Source organism: Protobothrops mucrosquamatus, unplaced genomic scaffold (assembly GCF_001527695.2).
Source record: "Protobothrops mucrosquamatus isolate PMUCROS unplaced genomic scaffold, P.Mucros_1.0 scaffold76, whole genome shotgun sequence".
Taxonomy (NCBI): Eukaryota; Metazoa; Chordata; class Lepidosauria; order Squamata; family Viperidae; genus Protobothrops; species Protobothrops mucrosquamatus.
Window position 1 is genome coordinate 1,564,804 of NW_015386453.1, and position 22,067 is coordinate 1,586,870.

The window sequence follows — 22,067 nt, forward strand, 5'->3', positions numbered from 1 at the left end:
CTGATTAATAGGACGATTGCTCTTTGAACATACTTGGGACTTTTTACTATTGTACTCCATGGGCTCAAATAGCCCTCCTCTCTAAACCAAATTTAGAGTGTGACAAGCCCAGCATCCTTTCCTGCCTTAAGGACCAGGGGGCAAAATAGGCCACCAAGCGTGCTACTGTCGGGAGCCTGCTAGAGAGTAAAGTCTGTTTTCCTCATGTGTGCACTATCTATATTGAAGGCAATTGTACAAGTCTGTGGTCCCCTTTTACTTATGGGAAAGCTTTTGCCAGCTTGGTCCATGCCAATCCCATCCTGAAGCACAAAGAACCAATTCTCATCTACAGACAATGTGCAGAGCACAAGAAAAGGAGGCTCATCCCCATCAACAGGACCAATGAACCTTTCCTGTCTTCCCAAATTGGGATGTTGTGACATCTTTCTTCTTTCTCTTTCCTCTTTTGTGATTGTGGTTTTACATTTTTTTAATTTCTCCCAGGATGGAGGTCCAAGCCCTGGAGGCTCAATCCACAAGTGACCAAGAGCTCCCTTCCTGCATTTTCTACCATGTCACTGCCCTTCCCTCCCAGCTCAGGAAGAGGCAGTAGCTTAGCATAGGGAGGTTTTGCAATGGAAAGCTTGTAGCAAACCTTGTACCTGAGGCTGAAATTGCATTGTTACAATAAAAAAAATTAAAAAATGTTTTTATTCATTGAAACCAAGTTACACAAGTTAGCAGCATAAATACTTTTGAAACTGGTGCTGGCTGCCTAAAATTAGTAAAGCCGTTCATGCTGTAGAACATCTTTGTAATACAATAAGCACGTGTATGGAAAGCCAATGTTGCCAATGGGCGTTTACGGGAAGACAGATGGTACCATAAAAGCAACAGGAGTGGAAAGGGGTGAAAATATTAGTTCACAGTACACAGCAGTTAACTTGTATGGCAAGCTTAGTTAACTGAAGCACTATTTATAGAATTAATCCAGTTTTCCAAGTTTACATGACACGCTGACTCATAAACTAATCCCAACAATTGGGAGTTTACATTATTAGGCTACAATGTGAATCCAGCCAATGACTAGGTTTACCTATTGCACTTTATCAGGTTGAGCAACCTGGAGCTTCCCAGTTGCAAGCTCTCTTCCCCATCAAAAACAGGAAAATATGGGAAATCTTAGTCCCTTCCATAGGTGTCCTGACCTCGCCTACTTAATATCATTACCAGCAATGTCCACCCAAAACACATTGTGATTCTCAAGCCACCAAAAGGTTGCGTGCCTCACATTAAATAATGTCTCAACCCATTTTAATAAAGCATTATGAGTAGGAGTCTCATAATAATGCTTTATTAAATAAAATGGGTTGAGACATTATTTAATATGAAACAAGCAACCTTTAAATTACAAGCAACCTTTTTTAAAATTACTGTGAATTGGGTCACTTCGGAGACATATTACTGGAATAATTTCTGAAACTCTAGCCACCAAACATGTTCATATTTTCGGAACATCCTACAATATTATAAAAAACATGCATGAAAGTCTTAGTCTGGATCAATCAAATCTCAGTTGAAAAGGACTCAGGTAATGAATTGGGATATATCCCTGAAACGTGTTCAGTTATGCCCTTGAAAGAATACCACCCAGCTGTATGCTGGATGAGCCAAAGTCCTTGCTTGGCTGTTGAAGGTAATTTAAGATAATGACAAAACCCACCATTTAAAATACAGGACAGTGACCAAAAGAGAACAGTGAAGGTACTCCAGTATTATTACACATCAGCATCTTTATCTTAGTATTAGCTTTATATTACATTACACAGAATTGTATCTTGTTCTTCTATAAACTCTAGAATCTTTTTGCATATAGAAAAAAGTACTGCATCACAATTCTCAGAGCTTTTTGTGGAAAAAAAAACCCTTACCATTTAATAGATATTTTTTTAAATAAAAACTTGCCTTGTAATACCACAGAGAAAGCAAGGTTGAGCCCAGCATGCTAAATTTCATTCCACTTTTAAGAGTGGCAATGAGCTACAATTCAAATCAGCAATTACACACTTCAGGGCTTGTGCCACTCACTCCAGGTGACACCCCAGTAGAATAGAAACTGGTTAGGATGCAAATGTACTTCTAACTTATAGGAAGCACCAATCATATCCTCTTATGCATGTAGCCCTATCACCCTTTTTTGAATTTATTTCTATGTTAAAAGGGAATCCATTGCATGTTCCATTTACAGGAAGTCCTTGCTTAGCAGCAATTGTTCGCAGTTACAATTGTAGTGAAAAAGTAACTTTGTGACCAATGACCACATTTACAACCTTTGCAGTTGTGAAAAACAAAGAAAAGCTGAACATCATAAACGCAAGCACATGACTATTCACTTAGTGAACACTTAGCATCCAAGTTGTTGGTCCTAGCTGTGGTTGCTAAACAACAACTACCTATATTAGAGGAGACAAGCAGACAGAGAAAGAATTGGTAGCAGGTTCCATCATGATTTTTTCCTTAAAAATTTGAAACATTTAATATACCTTTAATTTACTCAATGGTCTGTAAAACTGTAACTGAATTTGACTTCCACACTGGTTCATATGCAGATTGCAGCAGCTAAAAATCTTACTGGGCTGCAGAAGTAGCAAATGTTACAAATATAAGGATACCCATACTTTCTATGTAACTGCTTTCCCCTTTATAATCTGGCATGAATACAATTTTAGAGCAATGAGGTAATCCCACCCTGGCTGCAGTGGCTCACACCAGGAGCTGTAGTCATTAGATAATGAGCTGTAGAATAATTATGACTGCACCCAGAGATGCATTGCTTAATGGGATTAAGGCAAAGGAAAATGGATCTTAACTCAGAAGCGGTTCAGCTAATCAGCCACCACAGCCAACCCCTAATATTAAGCCAGCCACAATTCAAAATGTTAGCTTGGCAAAGTATGCACCTTTAGGGTTTGTGTGTGTCCTCTGCTTCTTTCCAGGATTCCAACTCCATGGAAAGCAATTGCTTTATTGGGTCTTTTCAGCTCTTTGTTTAGGCACAGTTGAGTCTCAAAAAAATTACTTTGAAAGGTGGCAAGATCAGTAAATGCTCTTTGATCAAACCATAAGAAGTTCTAACATTGTTATAATTCTGGCCGACTTCAAACCAAAACATGAGATGGGAATCAATGATGCTGACAAGCCACACAGGTATTTTTGAAGTGGCAAAGACAACCATCTTTGCCTTCTAAAGAAAAGGCAGAAAGCAGAGAAGTTGGTATAGAGAGTTTATTGAAGTGCTTTATGCTTGGATGTTACTCTTAGCAGTGAATGCCATATAATATACCAGAATACCAATTAATGCTGCCAATACCTCAGTGGAGACCCATGGTCCATTCCAGGCACCCTGCAAATGGAAGGTGGAAAGAATAGAAACACATTGAATAAACAGCATGGTTAAAGGGAAAAAATAACAAATGGTGGAAGTGAATTTTGTGGGTACTGTACCATGATTTTTAACTTGTTTGGACTACAAGGAATTAAACTGTAGCAGCAGGGAGGTGAGTTGTACCAGGACACATCACCTAAACATAAGGAACTATGCCTAGATATGGCCTGTTTGTAGTGTGAGAAACCCCAATCAAATAATAAAACTGGCCTAACTGGGGAATAATTAAATAGATCAACCCTGCAATTGTAGCTTTTTTCTATTTTGTATATTTTCTCCATTACTTAGCAAAACAAAGGACTATAAAAGAACGTACTGATACTGAGCAGGGCTAAATTTTGAAATAGTAAAGATTTTTTAAAAGAATAGTAATGATAAAGCCCCAAATGCAGTCTAGCAGGGAAAACCACTGGAATTTTCTGGGTAGGTATGGTATATGTGTTTGCAGTATGCACATCTGGGAGAAATTTTTCAGCTTCATTAGTTCGCTATGAAATGTCTGATGTATGAGTGGCCCATCATAGCAGCCATTTTATATACAGATACAATCAACTCTGGCAGCCATTTTGTGCTTGCTTATATAGAAAGCTTTTTTATATCTTTTCTGTGTCTTTTCTAAATCTCAATTCTGAATGCAACCTGTTTAGAAATATTAGAAGCTGGACCTCTGGGAACATGCACTCAATGATACACAGATCCTTTCCCTACCTCATTAACTATAGCTATTTGTACAATCCCTGCTAAATTAGAAATAATATATTAAGTTTTCATTATGAACTGGCCTTCTATATCTGTTACATCACATTCCCCCCACTTTAATAGTGTATATAGTTTTCATCTCAACTATCTCTAGATCAAATCCTAAGTGGTACAAAGGATATTATCCTCCTTGGGAATTGGGAGCATTATAACTCTTTCTTTGCAGCAAGTATCCAAGCATACAGGTAGTCCATTACAGTCATAAGCTGGGCAGTCATAAAGCAGGTCATCTTGTCATTAAGCAAGCCCGTTGTTTGCAATGGGGCATTTTTGACCCAAACCAGAAATAAATACCAGCTTTTGGCAAAAAATATGGTCATTCATGATCATGTGACTATATGACATTGGAAATGTCTGTAAATGCGGGCTTGTTGCCGAGTGTCTGAAAAGTGGTTATGTGACCATGGGGGTGGAATAGCAGCTGTTGAAACTTTGTAACTGGGTCATAAATAAGCTAAGCGACCGGTTGTAAATTGAGATAGTTGTTCAACTAACTCAGTGGTTCTCAACCTTTTTAATGCCGCGACCCCAACCGGTCGTAAGTCGAGGACTAAACCGGTCGTAAGTCGAGGACTAAACCGGCCGTAAGTCAAGGACTACCCAACCGGTCGTAAGTCGAGGACTTTCCCTGCCCGGGAGCGCCGCGCATGCGTGGTTCCGCCCCCTGTGCTGGCCGAGGCGTAGCTGGCAAGTGGCAGAGACGGAGCAGGCCGACCACCAGCTGGCCCAGCCCAAGGGAGGTAAGGCACCCGCCGGAAAAGGGGGAAAAAATGGCGGACAAAAAAAAATGGCAGACAAAAAAAATGGCGGACAGCCTTGCTTGGCGACCCCCATGAAATGGTCGATTGACCCCAAATGGGGTCCCGACCCACAGGTTGAGAACCACTGAACTAACTAAAGAAACCATCATAGAATACATAAACTGCAATCACAAAGTAGCATATGCTATAAATGGCCTGGTTTATCCAAATGTGTTTATAGTATTGAACATCTGTGTTGGTTGCATTGACCACCTATTATAGCAGCCCCATACCCACAGAAGTGGCACTCACCCGATGATCCACACTGACTGTAAAAAGAGGTTTGATCTCCGAGACATCCTCATTGTTGCGCTGAGCCTACGATGGAGGGAAGAGAATTCAAAAGCTGAGTTAAGGCTTAAATTAACCAAAGGCCCATGACATAACTTCCTCATAGCATCATCTACTTACACTAAAGAGACACATGACTAGAATTAGCAAAGGAAAGCATGGTAAGTTGACAATACATCTAGCAGTGAAACAGAATACTAGGATTCTGTTTTCAGTTCAATGTCAAATTAAGTGAGATAGTTCTTAATTTTTAATCTCCATGGCCATCTGATCAAGAAGGATGCCTCAGTCTCAGTTCCAAGTGTGCATAGGCACGCTACAGTATGTCATTAACGAAGGAAATATTGTATTTTTACTTAGAATTATATCATTTTTTTCACACAACAAAGGCAGTATGAGATTACAGGTAGTCCTCAAATTATAACAGTTCATTTAGTAACCGTTCAAAGTTACAACAGCACTGAAAAAGTGATTTATGACCATTTTTCACACTTACAACCATACCAGCATCCCTGTGGTCACACAATCAAAATTCAGACATTTGGCAACTGATTCATCTTTATGACAGGTGCAGTCTCCCAGGGTTATGTGATCACCTTTTGCAGAGTCAATGGGGAAGCCAGATTCACTTAACAACTGAGTTACTAAGTTAACGGCTGCAACTCTGGCAAGAAAAGTCATCAAATGGGGCAAAATTCACAACAAATGTCTCACTTAATAGCAATTTTTGGGCTCAGTTGTGACCTGCAATTCATGGGGCTTCCAGCTACTGAAAAAGAAGTCAAACTACCAGCTTTCATAGTAAAATGTAAACATTTGTTTCCCCTGTTCCTATACTGATCACAAATCTCCACATAGTCTACAAAATCTACTTGTGTCTTTTCCTTCAATCCATCAGTGCAATCTCACCTTGCGCAAGATACTATAGGACTCCTCATCAAAAAACTTCACCTCATAGGTGCCTGAGCGAGCCAGCTTATGTTCCATGCTCCAAGAAACCTGTCCCAGAAAAAAAAAGATACAGCATTAGCCACAAAATAAACTGTCTGATCTTGATAATACAACTATACGCCACCCAAAGACATTAACAGAGATGTACCATTCACTTCAGTAGCCAGGGCTATAATAAACCAAACTAGCCAATGGTTCGGAATGGCAATTTCCTTTAGCATGGAGAGTAGGAGGGACTCACAGAATCAGACCCACCACAAAACTAGAGCCATGCATCTATGGCACAAAACCACTGCCTTCTTTATCCTGTTATATGGTGTAAGGCAGGGGTATCAAAACTGCCGGCCCATGGGCCGACTGCATCATGCAGAGACCGCGCCTATCCCCAGCTGTCAATGCGAGAAAAGTCACGACATGTCGCGACACGTCATGTGACACGGCGAGTTTGACACCTGCAGTATAAGGATTGATAATTTATTCTTTATCACTAATTTCAAATACTGTTGATCCTATTAAAGACTAAGCATTGTTATGTTACTTATTTAATCAAACTTGCAGGCTGCTTCCAACACAGACAAAACTCAATTTTGTCTGTAAGTTACTTAATCCTTCTACATTGTAAGATATTTCATATTTTAGAACCAAGTTATGAACCAGATTTTGTATATAATTTCTTCTGTTTATATTTTTAATAATGAAACAAAGGCTGAAAACCAATGCAGAATAACTTCACTAATTCCATAAAAATTGAATTCTAGCATTTTGCAAAATAACAGATTTATGAAAATGCTGATTTAAACTGAATCCAATATAAATCTGTTCAAAAGGTGATATTAGCATTTACTGACTAGGAGTCATGTTTATTCTTACCTGATAGCGACCAACATCCTGACCCCGTGTAACAGGGAATTGCTTGCCATTGACATCTGCATAGAGGGCCACATTCTAGAGAGAGAAAAATATGACGGGTATCAGAGTAACAGAAATCCATACAATCTCTCATCTTGAAATCTTAATTGCCTACAAGAGGAACCTGGAATAATAGGAAATACAGATCTCATTCCTTGCCACCAGATCAAATGCCAGTATGCCCGCCAACCTTGCCTTTAATAAAAAATCCAGTGGAGAAGTTTTTCTATCAATAAAAGAACTCAGATGGCTACTTTTCTGTTTTTTTTAAATGTACCACCCACATCAGTAGCTAGGACTACAGTGAATCAGACCAGCCAATGGTTCGGGGAGCCAAGTTTCTCTGGCATGGAGTCCACTATGGGAAGTCCATGGAAAGGGACCTACCATAAATCCAAAGCCATGCACATGATGGAACAGATTCACTGTCCTATCATGATCACTTAGAACAGAGGTCCCCAAGCTTTTGGGCACCAGGGACCAGTTACATCAGACACGTCAAACTTGCAACGTCATATGATATGTGATGTATCGGAACTTTTTCCTCCGTTGCCGGCAATGGGGTAGGCGCGGTTTCCTCGTGGAGTGTCTGGCCCGCAGGCCGGCAGTTTGACACCTCTGAGTTACATGGAGAGAGGTTTTTCCATGGACCAAAGGGGGCGTGGTTTTGTGTGCTGCCTGCATCCTGTGGATGGGGCTTTCCTTGTTTGTGTGGCCCAGCTTCTGGAATGCCCAGTACTGGTCCATGGACCAGGGGTTGGGGACCCCTGACTTAGAACACAATTTACTATATCTGTGGCAAATTTTCCAGATTGTATTTCCCTTAAAATGTAAAACAAAACAAAAAAAAACCCATTCAAGCACTTACTTGTGCTCCATTTTTACAGGTGAGGGAGATCTCAACAACAAAGACGGTTTCAGAAGAAATAACAGCATCTGAGGTAGTATAATAGGATGGGGAGATAACTGGTTCTGTGCATGTTTCACCTGCCAGGAAAGAAAAATGATTTTATCAAAATATTTAGAGCTTGAAGTGGAATGCTAGGCCATTCAATGAGATGCTTAAGGAACGGAAGTCCTTATTGAGCTTCATGATCTCATACTGTATTCATGGGTAGCCTTTAAATGATGAAATGTGTTTTGAGCAGTGTATTAACAATAAAGTCAACCTTTTAAAATCTAGTTGTTCTGTGATCTCCATAGTTCCTGCCTTCATTTAACCCAGTGTTTCTCAACCTTGACCATTTTAAGGCATGTGGACTTCAACTCCCAGAATTCCACAGCCAGCAATGCTGGCTGTGGAATTCTGGGAGTTGAAGTCCACATGCCTTAAAATGGTCAAGGTTGAGAAACACTGATTTAACCTATCTGCCTGCTCAGACACGAGACAGTAAAAAAGTCTTCAGAATTTTTCTCTTCAGAATTTTTCTAACAATATAATTTTACAGCACAATAAGATACTTCAGCAAAGCCTCTCTTACCTTAACAAACTTCCCACCCAGATATCTATTGTATACATCTGGACTACAAGCTCCATAATCCCTAATGGTTATGATCAGGACTATCTGCGAATTATATTCATCGGGGGGGGGGGGCGCAAAATGGAACTGGACTAGGGAAGCTGCCTGAAATTAGCTGAAGAAATCTCCGGGAGAGAAGAAAAAAATGCGGGTCACGAGGGAAGGTCCTCGGAAAGGCCCACAAATTCGTTCAGGCCCGGAAACCAAGGGACTCTTCACGAAGATGCGAAAGGAAAAGAGGCCACAAGAAGATCCACGGAACGTCTCCATTACCTCGCGCCCCACTCAGCACCAACAACGCGGACACCAACCACGGCAGCCCTAACCCGGCCCCCGCCATCACCACGCAGGGAAAGAGCGAGCAACGACCAACCTGCTGCCGTCAAGCCGAGCCGTCCGCCTCCGGCGCGAGGGACGGCGGGAAAGGCCGCCAGCCAATCAGCAAGGGCGACGCTACTCCAGCAACCGCGGCTGTGACACGTGACAAGTGGCGGGGCGAGCCGAAAGAAACGTGGCCTTCCTCGAAAGGAATGTTTCTAAAATGGCTGCTCGGAACTTTTGTTGCCCAGCCAATGGCGAGAGGGCGGAACCAGCCGAAAGCGATTCCAACTGCGCAGGCGTCACGTAGAACTTGCTATCCTCCGAGGATGAGATGAGTAACGCGCTGTCGAACGCGGGTTGCTTTGCTCCTGCGCAGTAGCCCGAGTACAATAATTGCTTGGGTGGCACTACTATCCGCCGTAGTTAATTTGCAATGATCGCCCGATTGCTGTTACTTAACAATATAATTAGAAAACACTTTTCGGGGGGGAAAATATTTGGAGCAATTACAAGAGAGGTCGATTGCCGTGGAACAGAGATGTAAGAGATGCAACCTCCACAGAGGACCACGAAGAGCCGCTTTTTTGCGGCTAATTAAATGTTACGGAGAATAATTCCGCCAAACACATTCTAACCGTCTACACGTTGCTGCGGCAGAAACATATAGAAGATCTCGGTGATGATCCGGTTAAATGTGGAGAAGGTTGAGAGGTTGGATATTGGACGGGCGTGTACGGTAGAATAACAAGAGTTGGAAGGAACTTTGGAGGTCTTCTAGTCCAACCCCCTGCTCAGGCAGGAATTATTTCAGACCAATCCAATAATTTCAGTCCAATCTCTTCTTTAAAATCTCCAGTTTTGGAGCACCCACAACTTCCAGAGGCAAGTTGTTCCACGGATAAAATTGTTAACTGTCAAGAAATTTCTCCTTAGTTCTACAGTAGGTTGCTTCTCTCCTTGATTAGTTTCCACATATTGCTTCTTGTTCTGCCTTCAGGTGCTTTGGAGAATAGGTCGACCCCCCTCTTCTTGGTGGCAGCCCCTTAGATATTGGATCACTGCTATCACATCACCCCCTACTCCTTTTCTTTAAACTAGGGGTAGGCAACCTTGGCTGTTTTATGACTCGTGGACTTCAACTCCCAGAATTCCTGAGCTAGCCATGCTGGCTCAGGAATTCTGGGAGTTGAAGTCCACGAGTCATAAAACAGCCAAGGTTGCCTACCCCTGAACATACCCAATTCCTGTAACTGTTCTTTATATATTCATAGTTAGACCTGGTTCTATAGGCAGGAGGGGAAACAGAAGAATTAGCCACTGAAGAGTTGGATTAATAAACTCTTCAACTGACGGGAATCTGGCCTTGAATTAAGAAGGTTAGGATAGCTGATTCTTCTGCTTTCCCACACTCAAAAAACCAAACCATATTATGATTAAGAACTTTCCCTACTTGTACCTAATCATGTTCTGACACGTTTTTTTTCTTGCCATTTTCCCATGATGTTTCCTCCCTCTGGTCCAGAGGCTACGAATGATCCAGGCTTAAATCATCCTTAGCTATATATCAGTATTAAAATAGCATCCTCCTCATTTGATGTTGTTCAAGAACAGCCATTGTAGTGTGCAAAATGTTCTCTATGTTGAAAGTAAGAGTCTGGAGCCTAAGAATTGGCAAGATCAGAGCAATAGCATTTAGACTTATATACCGCTTCAAAGTGCTTTACAGCCCTCTCTAAGCAGTTTACAGAGTTAGCATATTGCCTCCAACAATCTGAGTCCTCATTTTACTGACCTCGGAAGGATGGAAGGCTGAGTCAACCTTGAGCCGCTAAGAATCGAACTTCTGGCAGTCAGCAGAATTAGTCTGCAGTACTGCATTCTAACCACTGCACCACCACGGCTCTTATTGACCATTTGAACCCAAATGTGGATTCGTTTCCTTTTCAGTCCTTGGTTCAGTTTTCTTGTTGGTTGTGACAGACAGTGCAATGCTGTGCTGGTCTTTCAGATTTGTAGAGCGCTTTGGAGCTTTTTTAGCATATGGGTTCTTTTGGCATGCTAAGGGAGCCCTTCCCTAGCTGAGTATCTGTGGTAGCCAGTAAAGTTAAAATAGTCTGTCGAAATAGCACAAGAGGGTTGGGTTGCTCGGCCAGCAGTACTGTAAGTGCTTTAACTTTGTGGTCCTGACAGGTTGAGCACAAGGTTAAAATAATGAAACAATTGAGTGATGGGGCTGTTGCTTCCCAAACAGAACACAGAGGAATCCAGAAGTTGGCATTTGTTGCCTATATAAGGAGAAGATGGGAAGAGAAATCTTAAATTAAAATGCTGCTTGTGACTTGGCTCCTTTTGCGATTCCAAAATATTTTTTTTAGTCTTATTCAGCTTAGGCTAGGCTATGGCAGAATGGGGGTAGTTAAGGAGACAGGCACAAGCCTAGAAACGAGATAGGGTCCTTTAGCCAAACCTATTTCATGCCTCTCTATTTTGTGCAGTGATGTTGCTTGGCAGGTGTTCCTCTCCCTTGTTAGGACAGCAGAGGAGAGGAATCAACTAATTCCTTTGCTCCTTACATCCTGCATAGCAAAATCAGGATAATGCTATTGAGCCATGAGGTAAAACCAAGGGAATAGAGGCAGAGTAGTGATTGACAAATGGAGACATCAGATGTCATCCTGGTATAATTTTCTGTTGACTCCAGAATGAGTAGAGAAGACTTTGTAGTGGGGGAGCCCTTATTTCTCAAAGGTGAATCTAGCCATTTTGTTAACTAAAGTATATAGTCTGGAACAAGTCAGAAAGGTATATGGATAGGCTAATGTAGTTGATATTATTTACCTGAACTTTTAAAAGTTTCAGGTATGCATGGATGAGTAACTTCTGTAATTAAAGAACAGAAAGGATGTTCTTTAATCTTCTCTTTAAAAAAGAAAGAAATGTTCCATTCTTGAAATACTGTAGAACATACAGAATCCCCTTGTATCTGGATTGGGACCAGAATTTTTCATAAATGGTATGGAATAAGGATAAACAGTGGCCAGTTTTGATGCTGACAGTAGCTACTGTATAAAGGGACATGGATTAGGGTAAACAATACCAATTTCCTATATATACAGAAAGATTCTCAGCTGGTTGTTAATTGACCAGGAAAGGAATGGTGGAGTTATGATGGTGAAGATAAAATTCCCTTGGATCAAGTTCTGTTCTTGGTCTTTAAATCAGTGTTTATTAAATTTAGCAACTAAAATATGTGGACTTCAAGCTTCCAGATTTCCCAGCCAGAGTTGATTGAAAGATAGATGACTATATTCAAGTTTTAAACAAATAAAAAAAATCTTAAAATTGCTAGGTTTGAAAAACACTGTTCCAAATACACATTCATGCAAATTTGCAGAACAGTATAGGAATGGCTTGCTGTCATTTTTTTTCTGGGATAGTTCTTTCCTTTCCTTTTTTTTTTTTTACTCTCTATCTAATCTACAGTCATAACATTCTTTGGTTTTCTTCCAGTCTGATTCTTTGTAAGCCCAAACAATACTGACTTGATCTGATACTGAACCAATTGTGTCTGCTTTGAAAAAGGCAGCTTCCCATGTTGGGAGTTGTTCTGTTCTTGTGAGAAATATATATTTGAATCCCGTTTAACAGGCAACTTAACTCACATCATTTCAGCAATTTAAGTTTGTTGTGTTCTACCAAAGACATGCTAAGGCAGTGATGGCGAACCTTTTAGAGACCAAGTGCCCAAAAACTGGTCCCGCCTCCACTCCACCCCCTGCCCCACCCCCACCCCGCATGCCCGCAGAGCCACTCACCGCCTCCAGGGCCCGCCGCAGATTGCCCAGGCAGCCCAGCAGCACCATTGCGGCCACGCCCTCTGCCCACGCCCCGCAGCATCAACTGTGCGCAACGGGGCGTGAGGGCAGTGTCTTGTCTACGCTGCCTGGCTGCCATGTCCTTGGCTGCGCTGCTCCGCGTGGGCCACGCTCGGGGGCGACTCTCCTCCAGGGGGGCTGCTGGTGAGGAAGGGGTCATGGGAGGAAGCAAGGCTGGGGCAAGGGCACGTGTGCCCACAGAGAGGGCTCCAAGTGCCGCCTCTGGCGCGCATGCCATAGGTTCGCCACCACTGTGCTAAGGGGTGGTGGATTGATGTACAGAAGAAACACAAGTGAAGATCCTTTCCATTTAAAACAGACATTAGTTACTAAGAATGATGAGGAATAATAAAATGCTAGGTACATGGTAAAGAAGGTTAAAGAACGGATTCTCAGCTTTCTTAACAGCCTGCAAATACCTAGCAATGAGAAATGGAGGATTGCCCAAATATCTGGCCTCTGCAAAGAACTCTGGGATGTCTTTGGATTAGATTGCACCCAGGCTGGTTATACATCTAAGAATTTTAGGATGTATATGGCTGTGATGTGAATGGTTACAGTCATTAACATGAATAGAGTAATAGATGCTGGCTTGGGAGGAAAGGTGGAAAGGGATAGGGTGAAAAGTAGAACCACAAAAGGTAACCTGGGTAGGCCAAAGATCACTTGAAAGATAATAGTTCAGGCAGTGTAATAAAGGATATGGACTAGCTAAAACATGTGTAAAGAAAAAGGGCAACTGAAAGAAGAGCTGCTCCCATGTGGAGGATACCTTGCAAAATATAGAACTCATAAAAACAAGGGAGTTGAGGAGAAGGGGTCAAGGAAGCCTTAAGTATTGTGTGGAGAGAGTAGGTGGGCTTCACTCAAAATGCTACAACCCGAGATGACCCAATGAAGCCAGATAGTAAAAGCTTGAGGAAGGTAAGTGGAACTTCTTCCCTTGGCATTTTTAGTGGACAGCAGAAACGGGAGGAAGTTTCTGTTTTTTTGTTTTGCCTGATGATTCCTCAAAGGTGTCTGCTTGTCTACTGTGGAAAGAGAGTGGATTGTCCAAAATGGTGGCAGCGTAGGAAGCAGTATCAGATCACAGGGAGAGAAGTAACCAAACTAAGTAGGAAGATACTAGGATAGGAGGAAAAAGAAGCAGAAAGTTAGATAAGGAAGATAGAAAGGATAAAGGAAAAGAAGAAATTGGGGCAAGGAGGAAAACACCAGCAAATGAATGGCCGCACGTGGAGTCGGAGGCAGCCAGCAACAGAGAACGAGAGAGCCAGCTCTGGAGCACAACTAAGCAGCCCAACGCTGAAAAAAAAAGGCAACTGAGAGTAGCGAACCGGCATCTGAACAACAGACGAGGGAGACTGTTGGAAGCGGCAAACCGGTGGGTTACAGCATTTATTCAGCAAATGTCTAGGCCTGTGGTGGTGAACCTATGGCACGCGTGCCACAGGTGGCACGCAGAGCCCTCTCTGTGGGCACGTGTGCCATCGCCCCAGTCCTAGGCCTTCAGTCCCGTCCATGAGCAACCTGCATCAAAATCTCCCCGTGCAAGTGGCTTTTTAACCTGGGTTTTATAAAACCTTTTTGCTTTAGGCCTCCGCCGCTGTGTGCAAAAAAAAAAAAAGTTCAGTCAATCAATCAATTTCAACTTCTCGCGGAAGAAAAAAGATCTCGCAAAGTTGGAATTGATTGATTGAACTTTATTTTTAGTCCCACACAGCGGCGGAGGCAGTGACGCGTCGGAGCTGGAAAGAAGGTGCTGCATGAGGGTGGGGGGGAGCGGTGAGACCTGACTTAAAAACAGTAACTGTGAGAAGGACCTTGGAGTCCTAGTGGACGATCACTTGACTATGAGCCAGCAATGTGCAGCAGCAACCAAAAAAGCTAATACAACCCTTGGTTGTATAAACAGGCATAGAATCAGGATCATGCGAAGTATTAGTACCGCTTTATAAAACCCTAGTAAGACCACACCTGGAATACTGCAGCCAATTTTGGTCACCATATCATAAAAAAGATGTTGAGAGAAGAGCAACTAAGATGATCAAAGGCCTGGAGACTAAAATATACAAAGAATGGCTGCAGGACTTTGGTTTGGCTAGTCTAAAAAAAAGAAGAAATAGGGGAGACATGATAGCAGTATTCCAATATTTGAGGGGGCTGCCACAAGGAAGAGGGGGTCACTTTGTTCACTAGAGCACCAGAGGGAAGGACGAGAAACAATGATTGGAAACTGATCAAAGAGAGAAGCAACATGGTATTAAGGAGAAACTTCCTGACAGTGAGGACAATCAACCAGTGGAACAGCTTGCCTCCAGAAATTAGGCGCTCCATCACTGGAGATTTTCAAAAAGAGCCTAGACAATCACCTGTCTGAGATGGTATAGGTTCTCCTGCTTGAGCAGGGGGCTGGACTAGAAGACCTCCAAGGTCCCTTCCAGCTCTATTCTATTGTAGGGCTAAACCAGATAGGTCTTTGGTCTGATTTAGCATAGCTTTTTTAAAAAAAATTTCTTCTTTCATTAAGGATTATTTAGCATATGGCGTTTTGTTAAGGGAAAAGAGGGTTATATCTTTGCTGTTATGCTAATATCCTTAGTTCATAAGAATCAGGATATATTTTGGCGAGAATCAAATCTCAAATCTCCATCTCTTCATTTTCTTCTGATATCCAAATAATTGGTTTTTTCAGTGTGACTGTCAGTATGACTGACTCAGATGCCTCTAGACAAGATGGGTGGCAAGTAAATGAATGAATAAATGAATAAACAAATAAAGTGATCAGATTTAAAAACAAAAGAGGACTTTCCAATATTTTGGAACTCAGAATTTCTGTTTCATTTTTCCACAAATCTGATGGAAGTACAAGGGTCTCGCTCTCTTTTTCACTGCTCATCCTACCAGAATACTAATTTGTTCTCCGCATATGTTTACAATAAAGTACACATGGTTGTAGTAGTAAATCACATAGGATAATTAAAAGATAACATTGCCAATTTTTTCAGCCAAAAAGGATAGCATTCTTAATTAGAAACTCCAAACTAATTGTATCATTCCTATACTATTAGTTTCCTTTGAAATGAGAAATAGTTCATAATCTGGCTTTTTGTGGAAGCAATTTCCATGAAAGAAGAACCATATGGTAACTATTGGGTGTTTTCCTGGTGGCTAAAGTGCTATCCACCAGTTCTTGAGCTGGTACAAAACTATATTGATATACTGTAAAATTTGCTGTCCCCACTTGTGAACCTGCCAAGGGCATGCTGCTGTTCTTTATAATGTGCAGAGCATGTTAAGGACAAGAATCGGTGAGTTCCCTGGCATTCTTTCTCTCTGTTCCCACTTAACATCACCAGTCAGCAGAAAAACACTCGCCAGTCCCACTGATGTTGAATGGTGACGTGGAGGAAGCGAGTTTAAACATCTGTCAAAATTCACTCTGGTTTTGTTGTGTTTCATGTGGATCAGCTCAAACTACAGTTGCCTGTTCAGGAAGAGTTGCCCCATGAAGGCAGAGAAAAAGCTGGCTGTCTTCCACTTTATTATGCAGCCCCTTCTCTCTTCCACTGCTGGTCAGCTGTTATTCTTCTCATTGAGGTCCTCAAGCCATAAACCTGGCAGGTTTAAGGGGAGGACTCACTGCCTGAAGCTGAATGGGCCTGGAAGAGTTTCTGGGGATTTGGGGAGAAACAGGCATCCTTGTCGGTGGCCATGAGAAACTACTAAGAGTGTTCTGATCACATCAGCAACACAAGAGTTGGTGAAGCATGCAGCTTATTCATCCACATTGTATCTGATAAGAGAGAAAATGCTTCTTTAAAACTGGAATAACTGAGAATGATTTAAATTTATCTCTGGTATGGGCTGGGAACCAGAAGAAGGTGTCCCAATGAAGACCTAGCCCCAAAAAGAGGTTTGTGTGTCATGTTTGTGCTAGGGTTAAGTGCAGGTGAAAAGGTTCTGAAGTGCTATCGATGTACTACGATGGTTTTGAGTGTGCTTTCTGCAATGATTCACGTTGGATAAAGTAAATTTGGATTTATTTTTTCAAGCACACGTCTCTCTCTCTCTCATCCTTTCCCCAACGAATTGAGGGCAGTTGTGTTCCTTTTAGCATACATAATAATCTTGTGAAATGAGTTGGGTTGAGAAATAGTGACTGATTCACTGAACTTTGTGGCTGGGTTGAGATGATTTCCCTTGATCAGGTGTTGCAGATTGTTACTCTGAGGGGTTGAAGAAGTGGAGAGCCTTCTATAAGTTGAAGAGTCAGAGCATATCTTGAAAAATACTTGCAGTTCTTGTAGATCAGTGATGGCGAACCTTTCAGAGACCGAGTGCCCAAACTGCAACCCAAAACCTACTTATTTATCGCCGAGTGCCAGGTGGGCATGGCCCACTGGTAGACGTGGCTGTGGTGGGCGTGGTTGTGGTGCTCATGGCAGACTGGGTGGGTGTGGCCAAGGTGGGCATGATCACCTTGATGTTGCTCGTGGGGAGGGACGCCTGTGGGGGCCGGGCAAGGTTGGGGGAGATCCAGGGGTGGGGCCGTGGGCAGGAGGCTCGTCCTGCGGGATGAGGCGAGGCAAGGTGAGGCAGGGTAGCGGTGCCATTGTCACAGGGCAAGGCGAGGCAGGGGCCGAGGCAGCTGCTGCCTGACACTATCAGCCCCTGCACACAGAGGCCAGCGAGCGCATGGGTGCTGGGATGCATCTGGCCATGTGGGATCTCGGTGAGTTAGCAGGTGGCTGGTTGAAGAGCGACGGTTGCCATCTCTGGGGAATGGCACGTGTGCCCACAGAGAGGGCTCTGAGTGCCGCTTCTGGCACGCGTGCCATAGGTTTGCCACCACTGTTGTAGATGCTGTCGAATCTGCAGCATAATTGTGAAGCATGAATGAAAAAAGTGTTTCATTTTAAGGACAGCTCTCCCAGAAAAGGTACTGATTGAAACTCTAGACATAATTTTGATTGAGTCACTAAACACAAAGCAGATGTAGAATTAACAAGGCACTCGTCACAAACTAGTCCTGCAGAGGAAAGAGTTGGTAACCAGCTTCATAACAGGAAACATATTTGCTCCATTTCTCCATAGTAGCGAAAGAGAGTGTCTTACATTCATGGCTGCTTAATGAACCAAAATGTGAGAAATTGATTTTTCTTCTAGCATTTGTTGGAAGAGGAGGGAGGACATAGCATTCACCGAGGTTTAGTCTGTACGGCATTTGTTGAGTGAAAAGATGTGAATACTGCTGTTTCTGGCATTTGTCCAGCCCTGTTCCCAGAAAGGCAATATGTTGTGGTACAGTCAAACAAAGCAGCAACTCTAGCGGGATACTGGACTTTTTTTGCTAGTAGAATTGTCATTGTCACTAACGCCACACTCTTTAGCCACGGCTTTGTTCATTTAAGATTATTTCTAGTCTGAAATGTTTCAAGGCTGTTTCAGGTTTTGCATTAGTTCTTTAGCACTGAAAAGCCATTAAATCTTCCTGCTCCTGACTCTGCTGTTTTCCCCTGCAAAAATCCTGCTGGGCATGAAGAAAGAATAGATTTATTGGGAGGGTGGAGGGAGGGGGGTTCTGCCTCTCAAGCTGCACATTAATCCTCTCCTGTGGATAAATAACAGTCAAAGCAGAGAAAAGCAGTCGCTTTGGTATATTAAAATTCGAATTTTAAAATACATTAAAGAGATTTGAATTAAATTTTGCCAAACAGATAGTATCTTGCCATGGCCACGCCCACTGTCTGTGCACCGCAGCAGCATTGTGCGATGGGGTGCGAGGGCGGAGTCTTGTCCCTGCTGCCCGGCTGCCATGTCTTTGGCTGCTCCGCATGGGCTGTGCTCGGGGGCGAATTTCCTCTGAGGGGGCTGATGGTGAGGAGGGGGCTGCAGATGGAGGCAGGTCTGGGGTAATGGCACATGTGCCCACAGAGAGGGCTTTGAGTGCCGCCTCTGGCACCCGTGCCATAGGTTCGCCACCACTGTCCTAAACTCTAAATTTATTTTTTATATTAATTTTTTTTCCTGCCCCTGTTGCCACAAGGAAACTCTGGTCGTCTTAAAGAGGCATATAAATGTGAGCGTAAATTGTTATGCTCGCATTTATTTCCTAATGTCTCCTATCGTTCAAGCAGTTTGAAGAACCTAATTGCAAATATTGGCAGCAACTAGAAGAAAGACACTAGAGGGCTCTCTCAAATCAAAAAGAACGAATAGATGAGGAATCTTGGACTGTTGAAGAAAACTTATGTTGATACTGTGGGTGTATGTTTAGGAATCAGCCAGTTCCCTCCAATTTCAGTGGCATCCAAAAATCACGTGCCTGGAACAAGCATTTCATTTTGTCCCTCAGTCATATTGCAGCCTTTTTTGCACAATAAACTAGAGCTTAACTTGTATTTATACAAATGTTTCTACCAGGAATGGATGTTGCCAGGGTCTTAGTTTGACTGAAAACTTCAATGTTGAACTTATGTTTGGGGGGTCATCAAAGAACTAAAAAAAAAAAAATCAGTGAGGGAACAGAATTAATTGGTGAGTTAAAAGTTGCTTTGTGATCATTAACACGTACTTTCCATCAAACTCCAATCCTTGAGTCTCCCAAGCTGCAGCTCTCAGCCTTGCCCCCTAAGTTTATTCAGAAGATGTAATGCTTGTTGCCCAAATGTGATCTTGAGTGAATTGAGATATGTGGGGTGTGAAATTACGTTGAAAGTTCTCTTTCCACGGATATTCTGATGGAGAATAGAATATTCCCAAGCATGCAATAAACAGAGAAGAATATGGTGTTCTGACCTTTAAAAATACACTCCAGCTGCACACCCACTAAAGCTAGTTTAAACTAAAAGTTGTAACTAATCTGCTAACTGTATGCTTTCAGTCCCTTTTTATGTCTGGTATTTTGTTCAGACCCAGTATTCCCTGAATAGGTCTCCTTTTCCTTAATCCTTTGAGCTATCCAGCACTTTTATTTATGAGAAGGGTAATAAATCACAGGCTTCGTTCCTGAAAATGGACTTTTATGGCTTATGATGGGTTGGGTTTATGCAATCCAAAGACGGTGAGGATTGAGAGAGGGGCCAAGCTCAGGAGGGTCCTTTGGGGCCAGAATTCTCCTCCCCCAGTGGGTAAAGGAATGCCAGTCTTGGATGTCTAGTCTGAATTATATTTTCTTTAGATTTTGAATCATTAAGTGGTCTGAGATTGGTTTTCATTGCAGATTAATTTTGTTTAATGCTTCTTGAGACCTCATTTTCCCCCCCTCCATCTTTCTTGGAGTGCTTAGGAATTGAAGGAAAAATCCATTGCTTTCATGCAGCTTTTGTTTGTCTTTAAAGAAAAAGTCTGTTGCTTAGGCAGATATAAGATGCCACAGGACTATTTTCCTACTTTTCCTACAATAGCCTATTATGACCATCTGGAAAAAGTGTATTTACATCTATGCATTTCTTCCGGTGTTGGACACAATGCTGCCATTTTAATACATCATAGCAGAGAAGTGGGAGTGAGGCTTGATTGAGACACTGGAGAATGCTTGGAGGATTCAGCCATTCCAGCTCAGCCTCCACTTTAGTAATAAACCCACAAATGTGCTTGAGAAGTCACCCCCCAGGATACTAACTTTTAGGCTTTTATCTTCCATGTGTAAAATGAGCATCCTAATATCCAGTCTCTTAGGATTTAAGGTAAACTGTATTTGCCTCTTTTGCAGAAGGGGACAACCATCCTCCATAGATCTGTAGGTCATTTAAAATTTCTGCTAGATTTTGAGGATATGATTGCAAAAGAAAAAAGAAATAAAAACCAAACATATAAGGAAGTGTTGCTGGAATTGGGTATGTCTAGTTTAATGAAGAGAAGGAAGAGGGGGGACATGATAGCAGTATTCCAATATCTCAGGGGCTGCCACAAAGAAGAGGGAGTCAAGCTGTTCTCCAAGGCGCCCGAAGGCAGGACAAGAAGCAGCGAATGGAAACTAATCAAGGAGAGAAGCAACCTAGAACTAAGGAGAAATTTCCTGACAGTTAGAACAATTAACCAGTGGTACAACCTGCCTCCGGAGGCTGTGAATGCTCCAACACTGGAAGTTTTTAAGAAGAGACTGGACAGCCATTTGTCCGAAATGGTATAGGGTTACCTGCCTGAGCAGAGGGTTGGACTAGATGACCTTCAAGGTCCCTTCCAACTTTATTATTATTATTATTATTATTATTATTATTATTATTATTATTATTATTATTATTATTATTGTTGTTGTTGTTGTTGTTGTTGTTGTTGTTATTATTATTATTATTTCCAAATTCCTACCTTTTCATGTATAGAAACATTAGAACTAGTGTGAACCCTTATATGTGTGTGTGTGTGTGTATTTAAAAAGATTTTTTTAAAACATGACCTTCCTCCTTCCCCTCCCCAAAAAAGGAACTGCAAAAATGTAAACTCCTGGCCAATCTTGACTATGTATAAGTCATCTTATTTTATTGTCCTGTCTGCTGTGATCCATACACCCATACTGCTTCACTGTCAAAAAGTTACCTAGTGCTGTTCTTCCATATGTACTGACAGCCTTTTCCTTAAGCCTATCATTCTTCTGTTCTCCCTTAAATTGGAGCTCCCCGATTTGGAATCCTCCAAATATGGACTAAACGTCTTATGATTTGTTTGTATGTTTACATATCACATGTATATGGCTGCCCATATACTATTCTGGGCAGCTTACAGACAATTAAAAACACTATAAAATCAGCACAATGTGATGATGGCATCTTGCACTGGATTTGGAAAGGCTGATAGATACAGTAAAAGCAAAAAAATAAAGATTCCTTCAAGCTAAGTTTGACACCTGAGGATTGCATGGACACATCTATATTTTATTTTCTTGCCCTTACCTGCTTCTATTTTTTTTCACTCTTTTCATTTTATTCTGTAGACCTTTGTGGATTCTGTAGTAACTGGATCAGAGCTGGCTAAACTTGTTTTAAATCAGCCAAATTCAGCTAGGGGCTGCTGGCTCTGATTTAGCCCAAACCAGCAGTATCTTTGCACCTGAGGGAATGGCTAGCACACTTGGAATATAGATGAAGCATTCAGTCAAGCCCACCCACCCACCTTCCATTCTACAACAGGAAAACCAAACAATTCGACAAGGAGTGACGTTCTTCCTGGGCTGTGAGTCTTGACTTAATGGAGGGAAGGAATGGAATACCAT

The 22,067-nt window shown here is 42.1% G+C and overlaps 1 protein-coding gene and 1 non-coding gene across 2 annotated transcripts; both read right to left on the reverse strand.

The window, feature by feature from the left end:
- Nucleotides 1-3,251: 3,251 nt before the first annotated feature.
- SSR4 (signal sequence receptor subunit 4) lies at nt 3,252-9,060 on the reverse strand. The gene is made up of 6 exons (XM_015812252.2): nt 8,931-9,060; nt 8,006-8,124; nt 7,099-7,173; nt 6,187-6,276; nt 5,239-5,304; nt 3,252-3,385 (listed from the first exon to the last, which is right to left on the reverse strand). Exons 1-6 carry the CDS (start codon nt 8,995-8,997, stop codon nt 3,281-3,283), a joined length of 522 nt encoding a protein of 173 aa, XP_015667738.1. The 5' UTR covers nt 8,998-9,060; the 3' UTR covers nt 3,252-3,280.
- On the reverse strand, nt 7,407-7,543 carry LOC114922328. Its single transcript, XR_003810380.1, has one exon. It is a non-coding gene; the product is annotated as a small nucleolar RNA SNORA42/SNORA80 family (small nucleolar RNA).
- Nucleotides 9,061-22,067: the final 13,007 nt, after the last annotated feature.

Excerpts from the sequence above, each read along its gene's own strand:
- SSR4 (XM_015812252.2), bottom strand. The coding sequence starts at position 8,997 with ATGGCGGGGGCCGGGTTAGGGCTGCCGTGGTTGGTGTCCGCGTTGTTG. Across the intron at positions 6,277-7,098 it reads AGGATGTTGGTCGCTATCAG|GTTTCTTGGAGCATGGAACA; the intron begins GTAAGAATAAAC and ends TTTCTGGGACAG. Across the intron at positions 5,305-6,186 it reads CCTATAGTATCTTGCGCAAG|GCTCAGCGCAACAATGAGGA; the intron begins GTGAGATTGCAC and ends CCTCCATCGTAG.